Genomic DNA, 25819 nt, shown 5'->3' on the forward strand with positions numbered 1-25819 from the left:
AGCGCCGTCTATACGCCGCTTCTCGAGCAACGCAGACTTTCGCGGCTCAGCAATCGCAACTGGTCTCGGAATCGCGTTTGATGACCATGAACACCTTTCGCGGCTCCGGAGACGACGATCTTGGGACGAAGAAGCTCTAAGGCCACGTGCGGTGCCAGCTCGAGGCAGGAAGATTCTTTCGACGGCACCAATTCCATCTTTGCGAAGGTTTCTTGCTAGGTCGCCTAAGCATTATTTCAGGGGTCGTGACGATGATCGCCAGGAAGGAATTGACAACAACGCGAAGATTGAACACGGTGGCCAGTATGAAAGGGGTACCATTGCAGATGAAGGATCTGGCCTTGGACGCGGCGTGAGAGGAGACGCCGATGATCGGGTCGGCGGAATGGCAGGTGCTTTGGAGAGCGTGAACGCGGTCATCGAATTTGTGGCAAAGAAATTGGCGAAAGCGTCGAGTGACCCCGTTCGTGGTAGGGCCAAGTCTGGGCTTTTGTTGCCGCTAAACGGCAACAAGAGGGAGCTGTAAGGGCTGGTTGTGAATCAAGAAACGCTCTGGCGATAGTGGACGGGTACCAAGTACTAATGGTGTCGGCTCTATCGTTGCACATCATTCTCATCGTCCCGTCAAAACGTCCATGAAGTTGTCCCACCCGCCCAGATCGTAGATGTTTTCCACCTCGTCGAGACTCCATATCCGTCTCCACAAAGCCTCTTGGCCCTTCGGGGGCTTGCTGTCGTTAGTCCTGACCACAATCTGGTCGCTGTCTACCGGCCACTCGACATACGGGTCATCCTCCGCATTTGCCAGCAACCCCAGCGCGGTACCCAACCCAGCATCGGCCTTGGCACCTGAGTCACCTTCGCCATTCTCTTGAGCCTCTTTTTGCTTTTTGCAGTGTGCTCTTATGGCGGCACGAGAAGAAACAAAGACTACGCCATCAGCCATGTCGTCGCGCCAATCGGCCCACTTTTGGCTTTCATTGGTCGTCATGCCAGCCCAGATCAGGTAGCAATGGTAAGCGAACAGACCAAGCGGAAGGAAAGCTGTCGAGCTGGCGAGCATTCCAACACCAGCGATCGAAATCCCGCCGATGTTAACGGCGCGGACGGCTGCATCGCCGAGGTGGCGGAAGTGCTCGAAGGTGAAGAATGCAGGTTCCTCAGGAGTTTTCAGGTGTGGGCGTAGTAGATACCAGCTCAAAAAGGCACCATAGAACTCGAGAAAACTCAGAGTAACGAGGAGCAGAAGGAACCAGCGATAGTTGCCACGGCCGAGACAGTTGTTAACCCAGGGGCAATGATGGTCGAGTTTTGCAATGCAGGTGCCACACAGGGAGCAATGTTTGCTACGGGCGGGTTTTGAGATACTGCAGGTTCGGCATTTTTGAACTGGTCGGAAAAGGATATGATCATACGGGTAGTCGTGTGTTTCCTTAGTTTCGGCAGTGAGGTAGTGCGCGGTGTGAGTGGCACACAGATATGTGAAAATATACGGTAAAGCCAGGAGAATTGGAGCAGGCAGCAACAAGCTAGTTGGCAGACGATGTGCACCCTGATACAGGAACAGTGCAGCACTTCCAGTCAGAACGGAGAGAAATAGGATCTATGATACTGTCAACTGTCGGTCTGGCTATCCATCTGTTGACCGAAGATCTTACCAGGACAAGAGGATTTTTCTGGAAAAACAGGTAATGGCCCAGTCGTTTGCCTTTGGCGGCAAGTGTCCCTCCTGTGATCCGCCGGTCAACGCTCTTGAGAGCACTGGGAATATGCAGGCATAATGCTCGCTGCAGCCAGCCGATGGGTGTCCTTCGTAGCGCGGGCAGCCGTCCGAAAAGGGCGACGAAGGTTATGATCGAGATGATCAAGATGCCAATCAAGATCTTACGAATTATGCCCATTGCCAATTGCACGCTTACCGCATTCCGTCTGCGAGGCCTTCACAGGAGCCCAGAGAAAGAAGCGTCTGTTGATGCCTGGGTGTGATGAGCGGGAAAGAGGCGGCCTGGGTCTGGAAGCAGGCGCCGGTGCACCCTAACGCTGTACTTCACCCTATAACAAAACACATCGCCAAATATTTGATTCCAAAAGCCGAAGCCGAGCCTCAGCTTACGAGTCCTAGTCTCCTGTCCATCGCAAAAAGGATGTGAATTTACACGTCTCGCGCAACTCGGCAGTCGACCATCCCTCAACCACACTTCGGCCTCCTCGTGATCGCGCGTGCATCTTGTCGCGTCGCGGGGTTCAGCTTCGACCTCAAATTCCCACGCAACCGGCAACCTCCCATCCACCATCCTGTCGCAAACCACACGGCGTGACCATGGCGACCCACGGCGTCGTGGTATCGCGCGCGAACAATGCCACGCCAGCTATTGGAGGTCTCTTCGCCGGCAAAGGCTTCTTCCTCGTCCAGCGCATGCCCATGCGCAGCAGCTACATCGACACGGTCAAGGCGAACGGTGGCCGCGTTGTTCGCGTCGAGCTACAAGCAGACTACATCATCGCCGACCACCTGCGCAATGACTGTCCGCCCACGAGCTTGAGTTACACATTCATCGACGCGGCGGTTCGCGGCGGAGCGCTCCCTGACCCGAACGAGCATCGCGCAGGACCCGCGCCTGGCGTTGTGCGGGAGATTGGCAGCACCGTCGTGCCACAAAGGAATACCAGGACGCCTTACACAGCGCAAGATGATCGCGATTTGTGGAATTGGGTGCAGAGGTGTCAGAAGTTGGGCGTGCAAGGTGTCAAAGGAAACGAGATGTACAAGCAGCTCGAGGCAGTCAATCCGAGGCACACATTCCAATCGTGGAGAGATCGATATGTCAAGAAGCTTATGCACAACCCGCCTAGCGGTGTTGCGGAATCACCAAATGCTGGCACGCAGACTCCCACATCACCAAGGCGCAGGCTCAATTTGGATGGAGCGGCCGACAGCGGCGGAAAAGTAAAAGGAGCAGAGAGTGGGCGCCGAAATGGTATTGGGAAATCCGGAGCGGAAGGGGTTGGACAGCCAGAGGGAGCTGGTGATGACGAAGCCGCTGAGGAAGAACACGAACAAGGAGAAGAACAGGACGAGGACGAGGAAGATGTGGACGATGAGGACGAGCGGCACACGCTCAACACAGACTTTGGCATGCTTATGGGCAACGTCGAGCACATCTTATGTGTTCCAAACGACTCACAGGACGAGATGTGGGAACAATTGGCTGTGAATGAACCGCATCGCACCGCGGAACAGTGGAAAAGCCTTTACGAAAGGAAGGTGTTGCCCGCTTATAAGCAGGAGCAGAAGCGCAAGCAAGAGCAGCGCAGTAAAGCCTCTCCATCGAAACAGCCAGCTCGCCCGGCCACCCCAGAACAACCGATGCCGGAAGTCGAGTTGACTACACCGGAAATGGTCGCCCTAAAAGCCCGAAAGGCGAAAGAAAAACTTGAGCAAGAGCGAGCTGCTGCCGTGAGCACGCAGAAGCGTAAGCGTCAAACACTCACTCCGAAGGTCAACACATATGGACAAAAGCGCGCGAAAGCGAACCATTCCAGCATCTTTGCGGAAGATGAGGCTGAAACTGGGAATGGGAGTCGCCAGCAGGCCGCAGCTGAGGCGAACTCTGAGCCAGCTGAAACACTGACCGGACAACAGCCGGTCATCGATTCGAGCAGAAACATGGAAGAAGATGACGACGCAGAATCGCTCCCATTGCCAGGCGAAGAACCCCTGCCAACGTCAGAGATCCACCGCGCAGCAAAGACACAATTCATGGCTGAAGCCAATCAATCGGACAGCGAGCCCGTCTTGCCCGCTGCTGCACCTCAGCCGGATGTGCTTAAGGACACAGAGATGACGCTTGATGGTACAAAGCACACGACTGTCGCCGACACTGACGCCCAAGAACTAGGAGAATCTCTCCCAGATATCGAAGCTGCGACGGAGCAACAGCAGCAGCAAGGAGACGAAGCTGCTTCAAGCGGTGAAGTCAGCACTGGAAAAGACGCGGAAGCAATCGCGGAGGTCGTTCCCGAGAAGGGTCTCCAATTGACTGAAGAAAACCTTGCGAGTCAGCAAGCACAGCACAGCGCTCAATTGTTGCGAGGCGCCGATTTACCGAAAGACGACGACAACCAGGATCAGACCCGCTATGCAGACTACCTGCAGGGCCTCTTACGCGCAAACCAGCGGGAAGTTACCTCCGCGGATGCTGACATTCCTGGTCGCTTGATGGACACACCAGAAGAAGAGGGTGCTGACGCTATCGAGTTGGAGTCCGACCGCGAACTGGGCCCAGAAGACAAAGCAGACGATACGGCACAGTTGGCGGAGAACGGTGATAGTGCTAGGGTCGAGGGGGAGAATGGCCGTGCTGGCAATGACAACGATATCAGTCAGGGAAACGGTGAAACTCTGGAGATTGATCTGTCCTTGGCTGAGCCCGACGGAGGGTTTCAGTGGTCTTCGCAGGAGAAATCACAAGAGCAACAACTTCCAAACGAGCATGTGTGGGAGCAGCCGCTGGGGCAGAAGTCTCCATCAAACAACGGAGAGGTTCCGCAAAGCGCTGAGGAAAACTTTGATGAAGACGATTTGGATGAGGCTCCGCCGAAGGCATACACTTCCACCAAGGGAGTACAACAGCCTGACTCTAACCTTCCTCTGCCAGCAGACTCGGATGCAGGCGAAGCGGACCCAGAGCTTCCAGAAGACCCAGCACAAACACCAAAGTCTCGTGTTCAACCGCGTACACCGAAGCCGACGTACTCCTCCCGCAGAGCTAGGGCGTCGGCATCAGCCAAGAAGTCACCTCCTGCCGAACAGCCCGACGCTCCTCCAAGCGAAACGATCCAATCGTTCCTCGACCGCCTCACAGCAAAGGGCTGCGCGCCAGCCGCTCTCCACAGCGCGCTCTACCGCACTTCTGCACAAGTCAGGGTCGCCGAGATGGTCGCTATGTACGAGAAGCTGGGCATAGCTCTTCCGGGCAACATCCCTCAGATCTGGACTGCGGAGGACGATGCAAAGGTTGCGAGCACGGATGCCTCGGTATTGAAGGAGTTGTGCGCGAGGAAGGGGTGGGAGGAGTACCAGTTCAGAGCGACCTTTTTGGAGAATTGGGGGGCTGGCCAGTGAGCCGCTTGAAGGCAGTAATGTAATCGCTCTGGGCTTTCGCTTCTTCATGTAAATAGGAGACGTAGCTTTGTGTATACTCTCGCTAGATTACAATTTGCTGCACAACACTTCAGAACCAGTATTCTCTTCTCACTGACATAAGTCTTGATGAACCAGATCTCTATGATGGCTATATCGTCTCGGCATCTCTATGTTTGACCGTCTTAAATCTATCCCCAACAAATCTACTTCCTCTCCAAGTTCCCATGCAAAGTATGCTGCTGGATAAAGAAACTCGACACCGCCGCCAACGTCGCAAACCCCAGCGCCGCAACCCACACGCCCCTAAACGACTCCACATACGCGTCCATAACGCCCTCATACCACCCCTCCGGCAGCCTATGCACCTCGTCCACCGAATCCCGAATCCGGCCTATCTCCTCCCCCGCGCCCGGCAGCCCGCCAAAACGCCTCTCCAGCCCGCCCTTGAGCAAGTTCTGGAAAATCGCCGACGAAATCGTGATGCCTATCGTCGAGCCGGTGGAGCGGAAAGCGTACGACGCGGACGTGATGACGGCCTGGTGCTTGTGCTCGACGGCCGCGATGAGCGCGATCAGCGTCACGGTCAGCATGCTGCCGTAGGCCGTGCCGCTCATGAAGAGGTAGAAGAAGGGCGCGACGGGGTTGACGCGCGGTGTGAAAGTGCCCAGGATCGCGGCCGCGGACGTCAGGCTCAGGACCTGCATGCCGAGGTTCCAAAGCCGGTACTTTCCTGTCGCGCGCATCATGATGCCCGTGCTGAGGCTGCCGAGGGCTGTGCCCGCGGATTGCGGGATGAGGCGGGCGCCGGCGGCGGTGGAGGAAAGGGAGAGGACGGTCTGGAAGTAGATGGGGACGTAGTAGAGGAGGCCGAAGACGGCCATGGTGATGAACCAGTTGGTGAGGCAGGCGGCCGCGACGGTTTGCTGGGTCAAGAGGCGGACGGGGATGACGGGTTCGGAGGCGATGCGGTCTTCGATGAAGATGAAGACGAGCAGAGCTGCGAAGGAGAGGGGCAGCGAGGCGAGGACGAGAGGGTGCGTCCAGGGGACTAGGTTGCCGCCAGAGTTGAGGCCGAGTAGGAGGAGGACCAGGGTGACGCTGAGGGAGAAGGAGCCGAGAAAGTCGACGCGGCGGATCTTGGAGGTGTCGGACTCCTTGATCGGGACCTTTACGGTGCAGTAGCTCAGGATGCCGGCGAAGACGATGAATGGCACTTGAATCAGGAAAGCCCACCGCCATCCTATCGAGTCGTGAATCGCTCCACCAAACAGACCACCCAAGCCCATTCCAGTTCCGTAGACGATGTTCCCAATGCCCTGCCAGATGCCGCGTTTCCTCAACGGCACAAGATCAGAACCGACGAACGTCGAGATCGTATTGAGACAACCACCTCCAGCCCCCGCTACCAACCGTCCCAAGATAATCACCCACTCCTCCTGCGCAAGGCCACACATAAGCGTTCCGATAGCAAAGAACGTGCTCGCGAACGCCAACCCTGCGCGGCGGCCATAGATATCCGTGAGCTTCCCAGACAGCGGCTGGAACGCAGCATTCGTGATCAAATACCCCGACGCAAGCCACGAGAAGAGCGTAAACGAGTTGAAACTCGCACTTATCGGCCCAGAGAGCGTCGCAACAATCGTCGAATCTAGCAACATCTGCTATCAGCAATCCCAATCACCCAACCCACCATGTTTGGAATTCCAACCTACCCAGCGCCGCAAAAAACGTGCTCAGCCACATACTCCCCATCGTGACCACCAGCCGCCTCGTGCTCAGCTCGTCCGCGACAGGCACCGTATTCGCCTCATACTCCCTCCTCTCCTGCCTCGCGCGCGCCTCCAAAGCCTCCGTGTCCTGCTCTTCTTGCTCTTGCCCGCCCAGCAGCGGAGACCGCTCGTCGGCCACCGGCTCGGGCTCTACGACCCTCAAATCTTTCGAACCGCGCCCCGATTGCGACATTTTTCATTCCAAGCACACATGCAAGCACGCAGGAGAATCGGAGGACAGGGCGCGATTTGTAGATTAATATCGCGAGCGCGGGAGCGAGCCACTGACGTTGATCGGCAGGACCCGCACGACGGACCGAGTTCGGCGATGGCTGCGTGCCGGAGGATTGAAAGTTTGGCTGGATCGGGAAGGTGGTCGTGGGAGTGGATATGTGCTTTTGTCTAAGCGGTGGTTTGATCATTATTTGCTTATTATATCATGTCATTAAGTAAAGGTACATGGCATTATTCACACAAAGCTCTTAAAGCGCGCAGAAATACGCAGCGAGCAACGCTAAAATGAGGGGAACAGGACTCCATCTGCTCGTCGGTCCAGCATCACTTGTGCCGGTGCTCGATGCAGTGGACGAGCTTTCGGACTCGGATGAACGGGTCGCTTGCGCTCTATCGGACTGCTGTGTGCTGTCCTCGTTGGCGGACGTGCTGCTCCGCGTACGGTCAGACGAGGTCTCCGAAGCGTCGCCAGACGGCTTCCCTGTTGAGCCTGCTTGGGAGTCACCTTGCGATGATCCTCCAGCTGAACCAGAAGGTTGCACGCGGACCAGGCCCTGCGAGCCTGCGGTGTATGTAGCAGCGTCGATCTCGACGGCAGTGCCGCCCTGCGAAGCGACGTGTGTTGTGGAAGCATCGGGGATGACCCATGCGCCGTTGGAGTCCTGAGAGCAGGCCATGACCTTGTTGCCCACGGTGATGACCGTGGTGTGGACTTTGGTGACGCCTGTGGGCTGATGCGAGCCGCCGCCGTTGCTGCCATTCTCGTTCTTATCCGAGCTGTTGTTGTTCGAATCGGTCTCCGTGTTTGATGCATCATGCCCATCAGAACCAGAATCGGAACCCGAACCAGAATCAGAATGAGATGCAGAACCAGAATCGGAACCAGAGCCAGAGCCGGAGTCAGAACCAGAACCCGTAGGCGAAGCATTCCCACCACCATTTCCATTCGGTGACGACTCAGGACCCTTCTCAGGAAGCGCAGTGAAGTGCTCTCTCTCCGAAGTAGGATCCTCAGGCTGCGGTCCCAAAGAAGGCCCATCAATACCAGTCTGCCTAGGCGGCACCGGCCCATACGGATTAATCGGCGTCGCAGGCGTCTTCTCAGGCTCTTGCTCGCTAGTCGTCTCACCCGGCCCGTAAGACGGGAGGTCGAGAGACGCTTCTGGAGTCAGCGCTATCGGCGGGTCCCACACGCCGTCCGGGTGGATGATGCAGCCGTCGCCCCAGATGCTGGAGATTTCATGCGAGATGGTGGCGGGCGGGAGGAGCTGGGGTTGGTAGTCGTTGTAGATGGTCAGCTGGTCCTTGGTCAGGTTTCTGAACGGGGCCTGGGCGAGGACGGCGGCGTTGTTCAGGCCGCCGAAGTATGCGGCTGCCGGCACTTGCTGGTAGCAGGAGTCGCCGGCGCCGTCGGCGAGGGTGTAGTTGGTGGTATTGGCGTCCATGCAGAAGTAGTTGAGGTCCGCGAAGTTGAAGCGGTGGTGCTCGAATAGGGCGCGGTATCCGCGGACAGATGTGACCTGTTCCGGTTTGACGGGGATGATGGTGTGGTTGATTGTGGTGCCGCAGCCGTCCACGCGGCTCATGAGAGCAAGTGAGACAGCAACCGTGGGTGATGTGATAGTAATGCCCTCGGTAACGAATGAGGCCGGCGGTCCCGTGGGAGAGCTGGTGATGGTCGAGGCGGTTTTGTTGCACAGGTCTCCATTCGCGCCTGTAGTCACAGGCCAGTACATGACCCTAGCGGTGTGTGCGTGGATCATGCAATTGTTGCATTCGGAGCCGCGGGCGTTGGTAGAGTATGAAGGAGGAGGGGCAGAAGGTGTTATTGTGCACAGAGGACCGCCGCCCGTTGCAAAGCCGTCCTGAGCCAATTTGCTGCTGAGGGAGGCCTCATATGAGCTGGACAGAGTCTTACAGTCCTCTGGCTGGATCGAGCATGGCGCCGGAGTGGGATAGACTGTGTTGCGTTCGGACGACGTGATAGTGTTGGTCCAAGCCTCTGTTGATGTGTACTTCTTGCCTGTCGAGACAGAAGTGCGTCCGACGACGCGTGGATGACCATCGCACAGCGTAATAACAGAAGTGACCTTTGTCGTTCCCGGGCTCCGCAAGGTCTCTGTGAAAGCGCTCGAAAATGTGGTTGTGGTGACACTGGCGGCGTCGTACATATAATCAAAAGAAGCACTGCTCCACTTCACGAGCGCTGCCTGGCATTTTGACGCGTATTCCTGTCCAGATCCAGTAGAGGCCAGAGAGGGTGGTTGCGTATGAGTCGCGGATCCGTTGTCGGCACCCAAGCCGGAAGCAATATAACCAGCGATGTTCCCAAATTGTGGCGTCGCAGAGGCCGGAGATTCTGCTGCGGCAGCCCTGCTCTGCAGCATGCAGCACACCAGGGCAAGAAGCGAAGGAGGTAACGAGAGTAGCATTTTCCACCAAGACACGGCCGCACGCCTGTGCGGACTCTGAACGAAGGGATGCGGACGCAAGAAGAAGGGCTCGACGCGGCAGACAGAGAGAGACGGACAAGGAGAGGCACGCAAAGGCACTTACGATGCTGGTGCAGCGTGGCAGACGGCCGCACCGCCCAAACACTAAGGAGCGAGTATGACGACGCAGCACGAAGGGCAGGCCGGGTCGCTGGGAGGCAGAGGGCCAGCGGACGGTCTGTTTGCGGTGCCAGGGCGTGCAAGGCCGTGCTAGGCCTGCCACCGTCTGCGAAAAGCTGGTAGGGGCAAACTCTCCGTGCGAAAGCTCGTGTTCGCGGAATTCAGAGCCGCAAAATGCGCGGTGACGGCGGTTTAGGGGTGCTCCCGCCGGGAGCTAGCGAGTAGCCGCTTCGGCACGTGTCATTGGTCGGTGATCATAATCGCACCCTTGTCCCTCTGTATAAGCCGATATTAATGCGGCGTCACTTACTCGGTGCGTGCGAGAAGACGAAAATCGTCTTGCTTCCTCCAGAGGCCCGAAACAGTACACGAGTACAGAATGTGAAGACCGAGAAAGGACTTCGAGTTGACGTCGCCATTCACAAGACGTTGGTCACACGTCCCGTCCTCCAAACGCTAATCGGCGCCACCGAAAGGTTGTGACACGAATAGCACCTGTATTGTTTCCGAGCCTTATCACACCAACCTTCTACATCACGTCGATCATCTGTACTGACATCGCAGAGCTTTGTATTGAAAAATTTAATTTTACACAGATATCACACGCAACGGAACAGAAAAGGGATTACAAGCCATTCATCAGAGACATACAGATGTGTATTCGTGCCCAACAGGGCACAAAACTTATCCTAAACATACATGCCCAAAGCGCAACGCACCACGCCCCTCTCCCATGGATCCATCCAAGGGCACAGGAGAGAGGAAGCAAGAGACTCAAAAGTCTCTTCTTGGGCAAAGCAAAGATGCGTTCGCAAGTCCGGCCCACGGAGACGGCGCTCAGGCTTTTAGAAGATTAAAACAAATCGCTCGCAATAGGAGAGCCTTGATCCAAAATGAACCTCGACCCTCCCGTCAAAAATCAAATCCTGGGCACCCGAGTACCAATGCCGCAGACTGAGATCGTGCACCCGCGCTAAAGGGCGGAGAAGTCTGCGAGAGAAAAAGTGTCGTGAAGAATGCAAAGGGGGTGCGCACTTCCTTGCGAGCCCCGAACAACAAGATCGCTGAGAACGCTTCGTCAAAATTGTAACCAGAATTAGTAAGACATCGTCGAGTATCGATGCGCTTTCAAGAGTGGATGGGCTGCCGTCAGCCAATCCCAACTGTGGCCCTCGCTCCAGGAGAGGGGACGTCAAGAACATAGTACGAAAGGCGCCGCTCGTCTCCCACTGGGGGAAGAAACAAGCAGCAAGCCGAAATCCGGCCAGCGAAAACGACACGCTAGAACTTATACACCGCTGTCCTCGACGTGGATGTTGTTCAGCGCGGCGTACTGGTTCCAGCTCTTGCAAGTGCCGTCGAGCTGGCACGAGTCCGTCACCGTGTCGCGGATCTGCTCCTTGGCCTCGATGATCTGCAGCGCGAAGCCCATCGACACGTGCCAGCCGATGTGGCAGTGCACGAGCCAGGCGCCGGGGTTGTCAGTTTCGAAGCCGATGACCACGTAGCCGCCCTCGCGAGTCTCCTTGTTGAAGGGCATGAGCGCGGTGTCTCTGCGGGGAGGGTTGTCGAGCTTGAGCTTGACGTCGTCGCTGTAGGGACCTGTGCCTTGCGCGAGGATGAGGGAGTCGTGGCCGTGGAGGTGGATCGGGTGCGGGAGCGGAACGGGGGACTCGACGATGATGTAGACCCATTCTTTGAGCTTGGGAACTTCGATCGCGAGGTTGCCGGAGTAGCTGGGGATTGTGTCGTTCCAGTAGATGCCGCCGAGAGTGGGGTCGCCCCATTGGGACTGGAAGGTATTGCCGTCCAGTGTCCACTTGAAGAGGTTGGGCGTATTGGGACCCTCTCCGATGAGGACGTTCTTGTGAATCTCGGAAGTTTGAGGTCCGGCATACATGGGTGCAACAGGAACAAGCTTTTCGTACGGCTCGTCGATGCAGTCATCTTCGTATTCGCGGCTGACCGTGTTAGGGGTGCCTGTGAAGCCGGCATAGTGCACAATGCCCTTGATGTCTCTTGAGTTGTGGAGCTTGGCGCAAGATTGCTGGTTGTCTGAGCGCATCCAGTAGTCACCAGGTTTTTGGTCTGCTTTGACGAGGACGTCGTATCTCTGACCGATGTTGATGTTGAGAATGTCGGTCTCGTACGGCTCGATCGGAACAAAGTCGGCAGAGATGACAGTGAACTTGTGACCATCGATGTGGAACTTGAATGTAGACTGAATGGCGGTGTTGACGACGCGAATGCGGTGAGTCTTGCCGGGCTGGAAGGTCATTTCAAAACGCTTGCCAGTCACTGTCGTGCCGTTGTCAGGGCTCCAGACGTTCATGCCGTTGATCAGGCCAGTGTCGAGAGTTCGAGGACCGTATTTGGGAGCGGGGCCAACAGTCTCGGCGAAGTGGTACTGCTCGTCTGCAGTCTGATGGTTCCAATCTTGGAGAACTGCGAAGCCGGTGTCGATGTCATATTCAGCAGAGCTGGGACCGTGGATGATCATTGGGCCGAAGACGCCATCGTAGGCTTGAAGCGCAAAGTGGGAGTGGTACCATGTTGAGCCGTAGTTGCTCGCGACGAATGTGTACGTCATCTTCTCTCCAGGAGCGAGGGCGCACTGAGTGATTGAGGGGACACCGTCCATCTCGTTGGTGTTGAGCTGGCGCAAGCCGTGGAAGTGAATGGAAGTTCCGTTGTTCTGGAGTTTGTTCTCAAGGTGAACAACCAGAGTATCGCCCCAGCTGGCTTCAATCAGAGGCCCAGGCATCTGGCCGTTTATGGTGAGGCCAATACGTGGAACGCCATCAGGCGCAACAGTGGTGTTCGAGATCTCAAGGAAGTATTCGCGGGTGCGACAAGTCTTGGGAGTGACCTTGTAGCTGTCGTCGTGAACGGTATAGCCGCAGAAGCTGTCAGGATCATTGCCGGGCTGGCCCTCGCAGGGAATGCAGAAGTCGGTTTGCGTAGGCTTCGAGGTACAAGTTGTGGGAGCCATGAAACCGCCAGCAGTCTTCGTGGCTGGGACACTGGGGTAGTGAGTGAGGTTGCCACCAAGAGGACCGGGGGTATGGGTGACGGTGTAGTTGCCGCCGCCAGGAACAAGCTGGGAGCTTTGAGTCTGCTTGACATTGCTTGTCCAAACGCGGGTCATGGTCGAGTTGGCGAGGTATGTGCTGCTGCGAGTGATGTTGCTGTTCTTGAATGTCCACACGCTTGTCGTAGGAACGGCAGTAGCATAGACGCTAGTGAATTCCGAAACACTCTCATCAATCCAGGTCGTCGGCACTGGGAGAGCATCTTGGGTAGCAGCAGCAGGGACGCTCGGGCTGGCTTCCGGGATATGTGTGCTTTCGACAGCTGCAGCTGGGCTTGACTCGACCGCAGAGTAGACTGAAGACGAAGGTGCGGCAGCGCTTGCTTCGGGTGCCGAGTTGACAGGCAGAGAAGCAGGGGTCGCATGGTGTGCCTCGGGTGCAGGCTGGGTGTAGTCAGGCATGTCAATGTGTCCATGCGAGCTAGACTGAGGGGGTTCGGCAGAGTACGCAGGGGGCGCGTAAGGTGCCGAAGCGCTCTCTCCAGGTTTGAGCGTGAAAGGCTTGGGGAGAGCACCCTGATGCTTCGGTTTGGCAGAGTCGTGAGACTGTACCGGTTGCACAGGGCTGACCTTGGGAGTAGAATCGTGCCCCTCAGTAGAGGGCAACGAAGATTCCACAGAAGGCTCAGGCAAGCCCTTGGTAGAATGCGTCAGGGGAATATCACCGTAGTTGGTCGGGTTCGCCCACGAACTAGTAGTCGGCACAGGCGAAGGATCGCCTCCAGCCTCGCCGACCGGAGCGCTCGGGGTCTCGAACCAACCAGACGGATGTACGGTGTGAATACGGACCTCCGTTGCCGTAGTTTCAAAAACGGAGGTATAGGTCGAGGTTGATACGCTGTCGCCAGAAGGGTGAATCGACTCGAAAGGAAGAGCCGGGGTTAGTACTGATGGTGAGCTAATGGTGGTCTCTGGCGCAGCCGGGCGGCTGATGGGGTTGTAAAAATCCACGGTAGAGTCGTCGGATTTCGAGCATACTGATTCCAGGACTGTGGTGTAAACCGTGACAGTCTTTTCGTCGAGGTATAGATCAACCGTCGGTGTCGCAGATGCATACTCCGTGACCACGGAGATCACGGTAGCAGGTGCAACCTCGAGTGAGGGGTCTGATGTCGCAGAAGCAATCGGGGCGTGGCTATGTGAGCTGTTTTGGCGGTGGCCCAATGCTTGAAGTACTGCGACAAATCGACTCCCCCATGTTGACTCCGTTGTGGGCGGATTTGAGGCTGGCTCACTCAGTGAAGAGGAACTCATGTGGCCGGATGACTCGGTGTCATCGGCATGTGGCGTGTCGATATGTAATGCTGGTAATACGGCTTTCCAGTTGCCACGTTTTGTGCCTGCAAATCCACTCATGCCTGGCATTGCGAGCGCCGGAGCAACGCTCGCAATAGTCGCCAACCAGGCAGTGGTCTTCATGCTTAAACTTGACTTGGCTGCGTGAAGAGAGAGAGTAGGGAGAGGTAGGGCGAAGCTACACGCAGAAGCGAGCGACTGGGGAGAGAAGATCCAGTCGTAGGCAGCGCGTGAAGCCTAAGTGTAGGAGGATGGAAGAGCATGTCTGACTATCGCTGCGAGGGGCAACGGTTGTGAGGGAGCGCAGAATAAACGGTTCCCGTGGCAGAGGGTAGGCTTGGGCCAAAGTGATTAGCTTAACACCTCCAGAGCCTGCTTCGGTCCGTGATGCTATAGGACGTTGGTACTCTTCCCGTCCGTGTGCGATATACTTAGCCGTGGCTTACAAGTCTGGGCTCCTCGCGCACGTCATTGGAGTCCGACGGGTCACAAGACTATGCGTTAATGGGTTTGCCATGCAAAAAATCTCGCTCTCATGAAGGTCGTGAATATTGTTGATGTCGCATCAACACATGTCTATGTCGGGTTAGATCCAGGATACAGCAACCGGGAGGCGGCAAGCTTCGACGAAGGTTTGAGCGAAGGAAGCACCCAAGACACGGCAAAGCTGCCGTAGTAAACCATTGGCGTTACCGATATCGCCATTAGGAGAGGTCATGTTTTGCTGAACAACAGCGCCGTGCTCGCCGTTGTCAAGGCGAGGTTGGCTCATAATAAGGGCACGGACCTTGTTCCAAGACGCTGAAGACCTCCACACCATGTGCAGTAGTTCCCACTTTGCATACTCAAGAGCTGAGGAAGCGAGCGGGATGGACCATGGTCTAGAGCTCTGGATCTCGCAGTCGTTGCCTGTGGTGCTTCGTTCCCATTCTCACGGCGATATTGGTGAGGCAATCAACAGGTGGTACCGAAGCTGACCGTTACCAGATCTTAGACAAGCGGCAAGCGGTGACAGTAGGCTGTCTCGGAGGCATGCTAGAGCAACTTCGCTCGGGAATCAACGAAGTGGCCATCGTTGGCGTCTTCTTGTTTCTCAGGCTGGTAGATAGCGAAAATGAGAGCTCTTGCGATGTGGATTCTGTCGCGGCAGTGTCGGCTCTCTCACTTGACCAGACTGCTGCTATCATTTCGGTCGGCAACAGCTGTTTTGAAATAGCAATGAGCTATTGCTGAACGTGTGCCTTGCGTGTCAAAGGCGGAATAATAACAATGCGACGCGTAGCGATATCAACAATAAACACCGTAAGGTATAGTGGCGTTCGTTAGGCGTGGGAAGCCAAGTCTTGCAGCCGAAGAGCCAAGCTTTCAAGAGCCACACGCTGAACGCCGTTGTTCCTGGGGAGCTACCACCCAAGACCACGAGCCTCGTGGTCAACATCTCGGGGACCCATAGGAAGAGGATGCCATTCAAGACTCCACGCGGTTGGAGCTTGGCGGCTATGTACATATGCGGCTTCACGTTCTACAGAGATGCTCGCCACGTCAGCATGGAATCCGCTATGCAAATATATGACGGTCGTTGTAGCTAGGTAGGCAATGCCAGACGACAAGGTGGAAATGCCCTGCGATCCATCGCAATCGCTGCTTTCGTGCATCTGACAACAATCAACTTTCTGATAAGGAAAGGCCCTTCGTTCGCATCCAGGCCCACGCCTTAAAAAGCCTCTTCAGCCACGCACCACGGAAGAATAAAGTGCAAATCGGCCGTCGCCTCCTGTGGTCGCAACCACCAACAGCAGCCCGCTTGTACACGCATTGCTTTCACCAGATACGTGCCCGAGCAGACTCGGCCGCCTTACCGTCTTACCGAATAGATGGCTGCTCAAGCAGTCTCCGACGTGCGTCACCCGCGCGACGGCAACGGCGATCGTCCCAAACCCGTTTCTCGAACGCCTTCCGCCGCAACATCCGCTTCTCGGCACGCCCTTTGGCAGTCCGCGAGGCCGCGTTGGCCGATGGACCACAGTACCGACATTTGAATAGCGTTTACTGCCCCGCTCGTGCCGCTCTCATGTCCTTTGACTGTCTGGTTCTCCTCCACCTTCGACGAGGTCGGGGTCCCCGTGGCCATGGATTGGCATGCCGATACTCGACCGTGATAATCCGCGTAAGTCCGTGGTTGCTGCACACGGTCTCAGCGAAGTCCTCACCTGCATTGTGACGGAGGCACTCAATGGGCGAAACGGTCGCTGAATATTGATTCAATGGTTCTGGTCATTCTTGCTATATGCGTCGTACTACAATACACATCGTGCAATTCTGGCGTTCCGTAGAATTCATAGCGCATTCACCACCTCAGAACCTAGTACTCCATAGCATCCTCAAACAGCCCAGCAAGCTGCTCCCTCTCCTCCTGACCACCGGACGTGTCAAGGTTGGGCGCCAGCTTTAGCACTCGTGCCTGAGGAATCGTGCCCTCCACCAGCATATCGACGTGCGAGGGCTTGAAACCCAACGCCTTCAGGCCTCGCGGCTGATCGCCGAGTTCGACGAGGAATTTGGCCAGAGCCTCGCCAAGGACCTCACCTGCACTCTCCCTCTTCACGTTCGAGATGTCGACTCCGAACGCCTCTGCGGCAGCCAAGTGACGGTCTGGGTTCGACGCACCAGTGTACTTGAACACGGCGGGCGCGGTCACCGCGACGGAGACACCGTGGGGAATGATGTCTTGCTGGACGTCGTAGCCGGCGTGCTTGTAGCCAGGGTTCTGCGAGCTGATGGGGTAGCTCATGCCGTGGCAGAGATGGACACCAGCGTTGCCGAAACCGACACCGGCCAGGGTGGCGGCGAGAAGCATCTTGGACTGGGCCTCGAAGTCATCAGGGTCCTTGACGGCGCGAGGCAGATATTTGACGGTGTCGCGGAGAGCTTGCAGGGAGAAGATGTCGCTGATGGGGTTGGCGCCTTGGTATGCGGGGCGCTCGATAGGGTCCTGGGGGCGGGGTGTGCGCTCATGGAATGGGATGGCCGTCCAGCTTTCGAGACTGTGGCACAAGACATCGAGGCCGGAGGAGGCGTGGACGGCAGAAGGCATTGTTCTGGTGTTGATGGGGTCGCAGATTCCGAGCGTGGGCTTCATGTTGCGGTGGGCAATGCCGGTCTTCGCTTTCTTCTCGACGAGGTCGAAGATGGCAGTGCCAGTGGTCTCAGATCCAGTACCGGCGGTGGTGGGCACAGCGATCAAAGGCTTGAGTTTCGAGGTCACCGGCTTGCCTTTTCCGAGGGGTGCGTTGACGAAGTCGAGGAAGTCCGCGTCTGGGAATGTCGTGTAGAGGTTCATGAGTTTCGCCGTGTCAATGACGCTGCCACCACCCACTGCAAGGAAGGCATCGCCTTGCTTGGATTTTGCCCACTCAATGGCTTCCTTGATCCTTCACTGGGCGTCAGCAACAATACAATAGAGTTGGGAGATTAGCACCTACGAGTAGTCCTTGGGTTCTACGCGGGTCTTGCTGAACACCTCGTAAGGAATGCCCTGCTTCTCCAATCCCTCCGCCACCTGCTTCATAGCATCCAGTTTGAGTACAGTCGAGTCTGTTACCACGAGAACCTTCTTCGCTCCTAAGTGTTTGAAATCCATTCCAACCTCTTTCGTGCAGCCGGGTCCAAAGCGAATGGACGAAGCAGCCATCTCGAAGGCATACTCTTTCTGTTGGCTAAGGTCTACCGGCGTCGCCAGCGACCGCACGCGACCAGCATAGGGGTTCTGAATGTGGTGGTTGTGTCCAGGGTTGGAGTGACAAGGGCATGCACTGTGCGTCGAGTTGATTGTGCGGAGAAGGTTGAGGGCTCTGGTGGCCCTCGAGGGCGCGATTCTGGTTATGGCCATGGTGGAGTTGGTTGGTGGAACGGCAAAATGATCTGAGAAAGTTCACACAGACTACTGAAGAATACTTAGCACTGATCGACCTTTCATGTCGGCTATATGGAGCGAAGACGGCGTCATCATCTACCGAGGCTGTTCGGTGTCTGAGAGAGTGGAGCGGGCGGCAGCTTTCCCCACGATCTGCCCACAGCATGCTTGTCGCGAGACCGGGGCCGATCATCCTCCAGGCATCGCAACTGTGCCGAGAAGCCGCGACAAGGTTGATGTCATCAATGGAATTTGCCATTCGCGGCAAAACATCTCATGAGATGGGATGATCACGGCCTTTGCACAGCAAGTCACACAACCGTCTACCACCAACTTTATCACCATCTCATACTTGCATCTATACCACCAGTTCTCGAGACTAATCGCACAATGGGCCTTCCACAACAAACACCTGAGTCCTCTGGACCTCAATCTCAAGACAAGCCATCCTCCGCTTCTCAACTTCCCCCAGAAGCACTCGAACTCGCCACGAAGCTCTTCGACCTAGCCCGCGAAGGCAATACCTCAGCTCTCTCGCAGTATTTGTCTGCCGGCATCCCATCAAACCTCACAAATCATAAGGGCGACACTCTTCTCATGCTCGCGGCATACCACGGCAACGCCCAAACAGTCAGCATGTTGATCGAGAAGGGCGCCGATGTTAATGCGATCAACGATCGCGGCCAGAGCCCGATTGCTGGTGCTGTCTTCAAGGGATACGAAGAGGTGGTTCGTGTGCTTGTGAACGAAGGCCACGCGGATGTCAGGGCTGGCCAGCCGAACGCTGTTGAAGCGGCTGATATGTTCAAGAGGGAAGGCTATATGAGTATACTTGGAGTCGAGTAATTGGTCCACCAGTCCATGGTTTGCCAAGGCGGCTCTGCTACCTTAGAACATCATGCCTTCTCCCCTCCAGGTTTCCCAGACCTGTGAGAGGGCATCTGATCCTGGCCCAGCCGTGGTCCAACCTGCGGATCAGAGCTCGATATGTTGCTTCAACGCGGCGCAACTCAGTTTGCGAGCTACCCTGCGTGCTTGCATGCAATCGATGGCTGTCTTCCAGTTGAGATGAGCGCACCGTCCGCGTACCACACAATCGGCCATATCGTACCGGCGAACCCAAATCTCCGCTTTGTATCGAGGCTTATGCACTACGAAAGCACACAAGGCTGTTCTTTGGGCGCAAACATACACACATCAATTACGAGCTCGCACAATTCGGTTATGCGATCTGATGACAGAATGATCGATGACAAGCTCGAGGACTTCCAATCCGGGTACTGCCACTCGTGGATCAGGAACAACATACATTTCCGCGTCATTCAAGGAAGCAGGATATTCAATGAATGTAAGGGATCTGTTCAAAGACCACCAATAGCTAGTATATGTCTACCTAATGCTGAAACTTTCTTCATACCGTCAGCAAAACACACAAACCCGCAAGTACATACCACCAGGCTGGCGTTTTCTGCACAACAGCAGCACTCTCGGGCCCTCCAGCTGTTTCTGTCGCCGTTGCTGCTTCTGGCGCGTTTGGCTCATTCACACCGCTTCCAGAACCAGGTGTAGCGGTTGCCTCCTCATTCATTGTCAACGTCGCAGTCCCATTGATGACGATAGCCTCTCCGTTCGACAATGCACTGAACGTCGTCCCTCCTACCGTTGTTCGAGAACCGTCTGCCAACGTGATGGTGCTACCAGCTGCAACGACCTCGACAGATATACCGACATCTAGAGCTGAAATCGTTTGAGTCCCAAGGACAATGTCAGTCCACGCCCCTGTCCGGTGTGCCGGGGCTGCAGTGGGTTGAAGGGTGAATGTAGTACCGTCAAATACGACGACGCCGCCTGTTGATGGCACGCCGAAGGTTTTCCCTCCCAATGTGATTGTCTCGCCTGGGCTGAGAGTCTCTGTGGTGCTGGCGGCTTCTAAGACGATATCGGACAGCCCCTGTTTTTTGGCAGTGAAGGTTTCGCCAGCTTCAGTCCAAATTGCAGCTGTTTGGGTTTCCGTCGACCCACCATCGCCATTAAGCCCCTTGTATCGCAAGGTCACAGGGCTACCGTCTACATAAATGGCACCGTCCCGGTTGACGGGTACGGAAATGATCTCGCCAGCAATAGTGGCCACTGATCCACTGGCCAACGTAGTTCTGGTGCCTTCGACATCGAAGACAATGCCGTTACCTTGCGCCGCGGCCGTGAAAACATGGCCTCCTTTGGTGAAGATTACTGCAGCTGGTTGCCCAACCCTTGCTTGATCCTTTTCGGTGCGCAAAGAAACGGGACTGCCGTCAATGTTGACGACACCGTTTTGATTGGCAGGAACCGAGATGACCGCGCCCCCAAAAGTGGCGACGGCGCCATTGGCGACGGTGGTCTCCGAACCGCCCGCGCTGATCACGACGGCATTGCCTTGCTGTACAGCTGTGAACGTCTTGCCATCTTTCGTGATGATCGCTGGGTCCCCTGCGTTAGAGAGTCGCCCAGGATCCCCCTGGCCATCGGAGTCTGGATCGTTAGATGGATCATTGAACCCGGACTCTCCGCCATTAGGCCGCATGGTCAACGCTGAGCCATCAACGATGATGACATTTTCAGAGGAAGCGGGCACTTCGATATTCTGGCCAGCTAGATTTGCAGAAGTGCCTGCCGCAATTACAGTGATCCCGCCATTGCCGCTGACGAACACTGAACCGCCTTGTGGTGTAGCCGTGAAGACCTGGCTTCCGTGCGTCCAGGTAGCGGCCCTTTGGCCGACGACGACTGGCAAAGCCGGATCATGATCAGATTTCTCGCCTGCGCTTCCGGGGTCGTTATGGCCGGCTTGAGGTCGGCTATTGTCGATCGGATCGCTTATGCCATGGGCGCCGCCACCGTTCCCGGCCGCGGGCACTTGTGTACCTATCTTGGACAACGCGGACTCAAGTACTGATAAGGCATTGGTTGTCGATGGCTGGTCTGCAGCAGGCTGCGGAAGCGGCCATTCATTACGGCTCCCTCCATTGCCATCTTGAGGGCTTGGCTTTTGGCCACCTCCAGGAGACATCGCAGGGTCAGCCGGATCGACCGGGTTTGTGGTCGGAGTATGCTGCGGCGCTGCGGGCACAGTCTTGGTGGTTGGTGGTTTCTTTGGCGTGGTTTGAGGCGCAACGTCCGAAGTGCGAGTCGGAACAGGAGCAGCAGTGGAAGTGGTGGGTTTGCTGGGCACTGTAGGCAGGGCTATGGCGTCGGTGGGCGTCAGTGCCAGTGGAGGATCGTAGACGCCTCTGATGCCGCCGTTGCACAAAGACCATTCCGGATCCAGTTCTCGAACTTCGAGCGGAATTACAATAATTGGCTCGTACGGCACCGTACGGGCACAGCTATAGTCAGGGGGGACTGGTCGGTAGCGTCCACCCTTTGCGGCTGCTTTAGAACGAGCGCATCGAGGCTGTTGGTCGTAGATCGAGTCTGGTACTGGAGTATGATAGAGGTCGGTGAAGTTGAAGGAGGCGGTGTCCTGTTGTCCGTTTGGGTATCCATATCCATACAGAGACAACATGTCTTTTGTGTTAGTAATGGCGACTATGGTGTTTGAGATCGTTTTTGAGTATCTGCTACAACTGTCCTGTGCCCAGAGCACATCGAAAGATATGTAGACCTACAAAGTGTTAGGTGCTGTGCTGCATTTTGTGGTGGATAACGATAAAGTACTTACAGTTGGTGATGTGAATGTCGTCCCAAGGGCCTCGACGGTCACCGGTGTGCCTGCATTGTTCCTGGTATGAGTATGAGCCTGAGAGCCATTGGCAGCGGTGGTGATAGGTGGTGGCCAGAAGATAAGTTCAACAGTGCCGCCTTGCATCGCACACGATCCGCATCCCAGTGTGCATCCAGGCCCCCCGATGGTCATTTCAGGGTCCCATCCCGGGATCATCGTTGTTGTGTTGCCAATCACTGTTTCCTTCCAGGTCACGATAGGAACGCCGTCGGACTGTCTATTTCTAGCTTCTGCCTTGTGAATGTACTGACTCCTAGTACTGCTGCAAAAGTCATCTGAGACTTTCGCTTGGGAACACTTTGGCCTAACACCCCTTGCTTGAAAACTACTTCTTATCGAACTCCATGTCGATAGCGGTGCGTGGCAGCTCATAGGTAACATGGTGGTTGCGAACGCATCACACTCCGGTGGCCCAGTAATCGGATAAGGCAGGGCTGCAGTACTGGCCACGAGGTAGTCATCCCAGCTTGCTTGACATTGCGATACTATTGGCGGTAGCACGCAAGACGGCGTTGGTAACGAGGCGTTGGGCCTCACGCTCATTGCGATGAGACTGTAGTCTGTCTCGGTCGTTGTGTAAGTCGTGGTGGGAGTACCAAACCATTCGAAATCGGTCACTGGACCAGTAGTGCTGTAGGTAGTGATTGCAAATTTACCAGCGGATACTGTCGTTGTGTAGAATGACAGTACTGTAGAGGTCGACATCCACTGATCGGACTCGGTAGTTACATACGTAGAGGTAAAAGAGCTTGGGTATAACGCATATTCGGTTGCTAGATCCTCAGCCGACCAAAATTGGCTCCACTGATTCCAGCAGTCTCCTGATAGCGTGAATGACACATTGTAGGTTGTCGGCGGAGCAGTAGGATAGGGGTTTGGGTTGTCTGGAACAAACCCTGTGGAATTGACGGTCGCGTTCCTAGAAACAATAGCATTTGCTATGCCGAATCTTGTAGAGCCCGGCGCAGTTGGTGTCATGCTGCTGTTGTTTTTACCTGCCCCTTGTCCACCAAGGTCCACCCCAGAGTTCCCTCTCATCGACGCTTTCAACAATGTTGATGGCGAAGGTGGGCTTTGATGAGTCGCCTTTGCAGATCCTGAAAATGCGGAAATGATGTTCGTGGCAGTCGGCAGCGGTGGGATCGACGTGTCAGAAGCACCGATACTGCCCGTATATGCCTCGCTAGAGGAAGTGTCGTTGACCGAGATTCCGTAAAGAGAGGACATTCCAACGCCAGCAGCTACGAAGTCACCCAGACCACTCGTCGTTGTGGATACATCGCCACTGTTCTCACCCTCTGTCGATGGCAAAGTTGCGGCTGAGGTGAAATGCGTGCCTTGCGATGTCGTATTCAAGAACAGACCAGTAGCACTGGTAGTATTAGTAGATTTGGACAGGACTGCTGGTAGAAATGTTTCCAGAACGGTCCATATGAATAGGGCTCTCATTCTGTGCTTTTGTACAGCAAAATCGTGCTGGAGAGAAGGGAAACAGGATGATGGTTCGTTCGAAAGACAGCGGACGAAGGAAGCCTACCCAGTCGAGACTGGAGGCGTACAAACCGCATGGCAAGCTGACACTCCTGGCAGAGACTATCCAGGTTCATGGTTAAAGACAGATATATTGTTAACGCAGCATGCAGCTGAGTGATGATCTCGGAACCCGAAAAGCCACTCGCTGTCGCGGACGCAGGACGAAAAATCATCTGCATCCCAAATTCGATATGTTAAAATTACCAGTCGAGCCACTGTGTGATATGGCTCTTCGAATTATCACTCAGTGGATGGCGTGGTGGTGCAAGTGTACCCTGGGCGAGTGCGGCTGAGACGAACAGCGCATTATGCATGCAGGCACGGGAACCTCGGCGAGTTTTGGAAGCATTTTAGCCAGTGGTCTAGAAAGGCCTATTTTGAGGCTGTAGATTTGCCTCATCCCATTGGCTGCCAAAAAAGAGTCACGCATGTGCATGGTGTGAGGTGTGTTTTGCGAGAGCCACATATTCATTTGCGTACTACTCACTCTTCAGTACTCAGATGCAGCTGGCTTCTCAAGATTTTGGTAGACTCGGACGACCGAACAGGCATCTAGTAGAGATTACCTTCTCTGTGGGCGTTTTGCAGACATTGCGCAAAATAATTTACTGGTTACCAATTGCAGCAACATGTGGTGCCACCATGCACTTCCACAGGTCGTCTTGGTAGTACACAGTGTTGCCATCCTGGTGAGACTTGCCAGACGACAGAGTGTCGCCGTACTGCCAGAACATATCACCGCCAGTGCCCTTCGTTGCAAGCGCTGTAGTCTCCCAAGCCAGCTCAACATCGCAGTTGTTGTTGAAGCCAAACTCCTCAAGCACACAAGGCTTGCCCAATGCCTCGCAGACTTTCGCATGGTTCTTGATCCAGTTGTTGCCCCACTCCTGCGCATTGTCGGCAGTGCCCCAGCTGTCAGGGTACAAGTGGTACACGCAGAAGTCAACGTTCGGGTCCGCGCACGTGGCGTTGAAATCACCACCCTCCGCGAACTGGTAAGGGTACGAGCCGTCACCGTCGAGTCCAAAGCCTTCTTCGCCGGTGGTAACCATGTGCTTGCTGTCAAGAGACTTGACGTAAGCAGCCGAGGTCTTGACCCAGTCGGACAGGACGCTCAAGTCGCAGCCCTTGCAACGCGGCTCGTTGGCGAGCTCCCAGGCGAAGACCGCGGGCGAAGAGCTGTAGCGAGTGACCACAGCCTTGATATAGGCTTGGTACTGAGTCTGAGCCTTCTCGTTGGTGTACCACTCCGCGTTGGAGCTGATGCCAGCGAAGTCGAAATAGGCTGCCATGCCGCCATAGTCGGTCCAGTTGTTCACAAAGTTGATGATCAACTTGATGCCGTGCTCCTCGGCGCTCTTGACCACGTAGTCGAGGCGCTCCAGGCCGTTAGCACCAGTGTTGATCTTCGCCTCGCCATTGATGAAGGACTGGAAATAGACGGTGTTTGAGCCAGGATCAGAGGTAACGTCGTTGAATCCCCATACTCGGAGAACCTTGAGCCCGGAGGTCGCCAAGTTCTTCATGACCAAGTCGACGTCCGCATTGTTGGTTTGGAAGCCTAACCAGTAGGAGTTTGTGCCTGCATAGTACTGCTGCTTTCCGTCGATAATGAAAGACGATCCAGATGCGCTAGGGAAAGAACTGTCGTTTGCAGCCCTGCTGCTGAGAGCGGAAGATGATCTAGCAACGACACCAGACCTGCTGGTTGCTGGAAGCGCGCATGCTGCGCCTGCGCAAGCTGCGAGCGTGATGAAGCGCTTCATACTGACGTGTAGTTCGAGAGAAAGGAATGTAATGCGTCGCTATGGGTGTAAAGGATTGAAAGACGAATGTCGTTGCTGAAGTAGGCTCTTAAAAGAAGAGGCTCACGACTTACCTATATGAACGTACAACCATCGCTAAGCAATCCACTAGATCGTTTCGAATAGATCCTTGGCAAGATATTCCACGAGTGGTCGGTTCCTGGCGCTGCTTGTGCCTCAAGAATATTAGGGCACATGTTTGACGCCATGGCAATGCCTTCACACACGCCCTGTCTCCACGCCATTTATGATCTCTAACAGATCGACATATCCAAGCTTAACCAAGTCTGAAAGAGGCCCACAAGGAATGAGAAAATAACAAGCAGCCCGAGTTGCCTCGAATTGTCGGAATATACGGAAGTGTCTTGGTGCATGCTGCTTTTCAGATCTTCAATCTGAAACGCGGTACGTGGAATGTGCGCGCTCTGGTTCGGCTGCCCCTCTTTTGTCAGGGGGTTGAGCGGGTTAGGGTTAGGGCTAGGGCCGACTATATTGATCATTTTACGCGATCCAGAACACGACCGTTGAGACCGTCCCAAGGACCGTTAATTGCTCCGTATGGCATTCTATAAGCATAAGAAAATCTGCGACCCAATTGCCATATTCCCCTTGGTGCAGTGGCAATTGACGAGCCGATTGCGGTTTTCTCAATCGATC

At 55.5% G+C, this 25819-nt stretch overlaps 8 protein-coding genes across 8 annotated transcripts; 2 read left to right on the forward strand and 6 right to left on the reverse strand.

The window, feature by feature from the left end:
* Positions 1-265: 265 nt before the first annotated feature.
* Positions 266-2132, reverse strand: WHR41_00019 (uncharacterized protein). The gene is made up of 2 exons (XM_069368625.1): positions 1659-2132; positions 266-1603 (listed from the first exon to the last, which is right to left on the reverse strand). Exons 1-2 carry the CDS (start codon positions 1899-1901, stop codon positions 614-616), a joined length of 1233 nt encoding a protein of 410 aa, XP_069234168.1. The 5' UTR covers positions 1902-2132; the 3' UTR covers positions 266-613.
* A 188-nt stretch (positions 2133-2320) lies between these two features.
* WHR41_00020 (uncharacterized protein) lies at positions 2321-5125 on the forward strand (the record flags this gene model as incomplete). The annotated part of the gene is made up of 1 exon (XM_069368626.1): positions 2321-5125. The coding sequence occupies one exon, from the start codon at positions 2321-2323 to the stop codon at positions 5123-5125; it is 2805 nt and encodes a 934-aa protein (XP_069234399.1).
* Positions 5126-5163: 38 nt separating this feature from the next.
* On the reverse strand, positions 5164-7158 carry WHR41_00021 (uncharacterized protein). Its single transcript, XM_069368627.1, has 2 exons — positions 6859-7158; positions 5164-6794 (listed from the first exon to the last, which is right to left on the reverse strand). The coding sequence occupies exons 1-2, from the start codon at positions 7106-7108 to the stop codon at positions 5350-5352; spliced, it is 1695 nt and encodes a 564-aa protein (XP_069234400.1). The 5' UTR covers positions 7109-7158; the 3' UTR covers positions 5164-5349.
* A 239-nt stretch (positions 7159-7397) lies between these two features.
* WHR41_00022 (uncharacterized protein) lies at positions 7398-9581 on the reverse strand (the record flags this gene model as incomplete). The annotated part of the gene is made up of 1 exon (XM_069368628.1): positions 7398-9581. One exon carries the CDS (start codon positions 9579-9581, stop codon positions 7398-7400), a length of 2184 nt encoding a protein of 727 aa, XP_069234401.1.
* A 1468-nt stretch (positions 9582-11049) lies between these two features.
* Positions 11050-14271, reverse strand: WHR41_00023 (uncharacterized protein; the record flags this gene model as incomplete). The annotated part of the gene is made up of 1 exon (XM_069368629.1): positions 11050-14271. The coding sequence occupies one exon, from the start codon at positions 14269-14271 to the stop codon at positions 11050-11052; it is 3222 nt and encodes a 1073-aa protein (XP_069234402.1).
* Positions 14272-16402: 2131 nt separating this feature from the next.
* WHR41_00024 (uncharacterized protein) lies at positions 16403-18180 on the reverse strand. Its single transcript, XM_069368630.1, has 2 exons — positions 17631-18180; positions 16403-17579 (listed from the first exon to the last, which is right to left on the reverse strand). The coding sequence occupies exons 1-2, from the start codon at positions 18035-18037 to the stop codon at positions 16511-16513; spliced, it is 1476 nt and encodes a 491-aa protein (XP_069234395.1). The 5' UTR covers positions 18038-18180; the 3' UTR covers positions 16403-16510.
* A 271-nt stretch (positions 18181-18451) lies between these two features.
* WHR41_00025 (uncharacterized protein) lies at positions 18452-18907 on the forward strand (the record flags this gene model as incomplete). The annotated part of the gene is made up of 1 exon (XM_069368631.1): positions 18452-18907. One exon carries the CDS (start codon positions 18452-18454, stop codon positions 18905-18907), a length of 456 nt encoding a protein of 151 aa, XP_069234396.1.
* A 5055-nt stretch (positions 18908-23962) lies between these two features.
* On the reverse strand, positions 23963-25123 carry WHR41_00026 (uncharacterized protein; the record flags this gene model as incomplete). Its single annotated transcript, XM_069368632.1, has 1 exon — positions 23963-25123. One exon carries the CDS (start codon positions 25121-25123, stop codon positions 23963-23965), a length of 1161 nt encoding a protein of 386 aa, XP_069234397.1.
* Between the last annotated feature and the right edge of the window lie 696 nt (positions 25124-25819).

The sequence above is a fragment of the Cladosporium halotolerans genome, assembly GCF_011745625.1.
Source record: "Cladosporium halotolerans strain TM138-S3 chromosome Unknown Sca1, whole genome shotgun sequence".
Lineage (NCBI taxonomy): Eukaryota > Fungi > Ascomycota > Dothideomycetes > Cladosporiales > Cladosporiaceae > Cladosporium > Cladosporium halotolerans.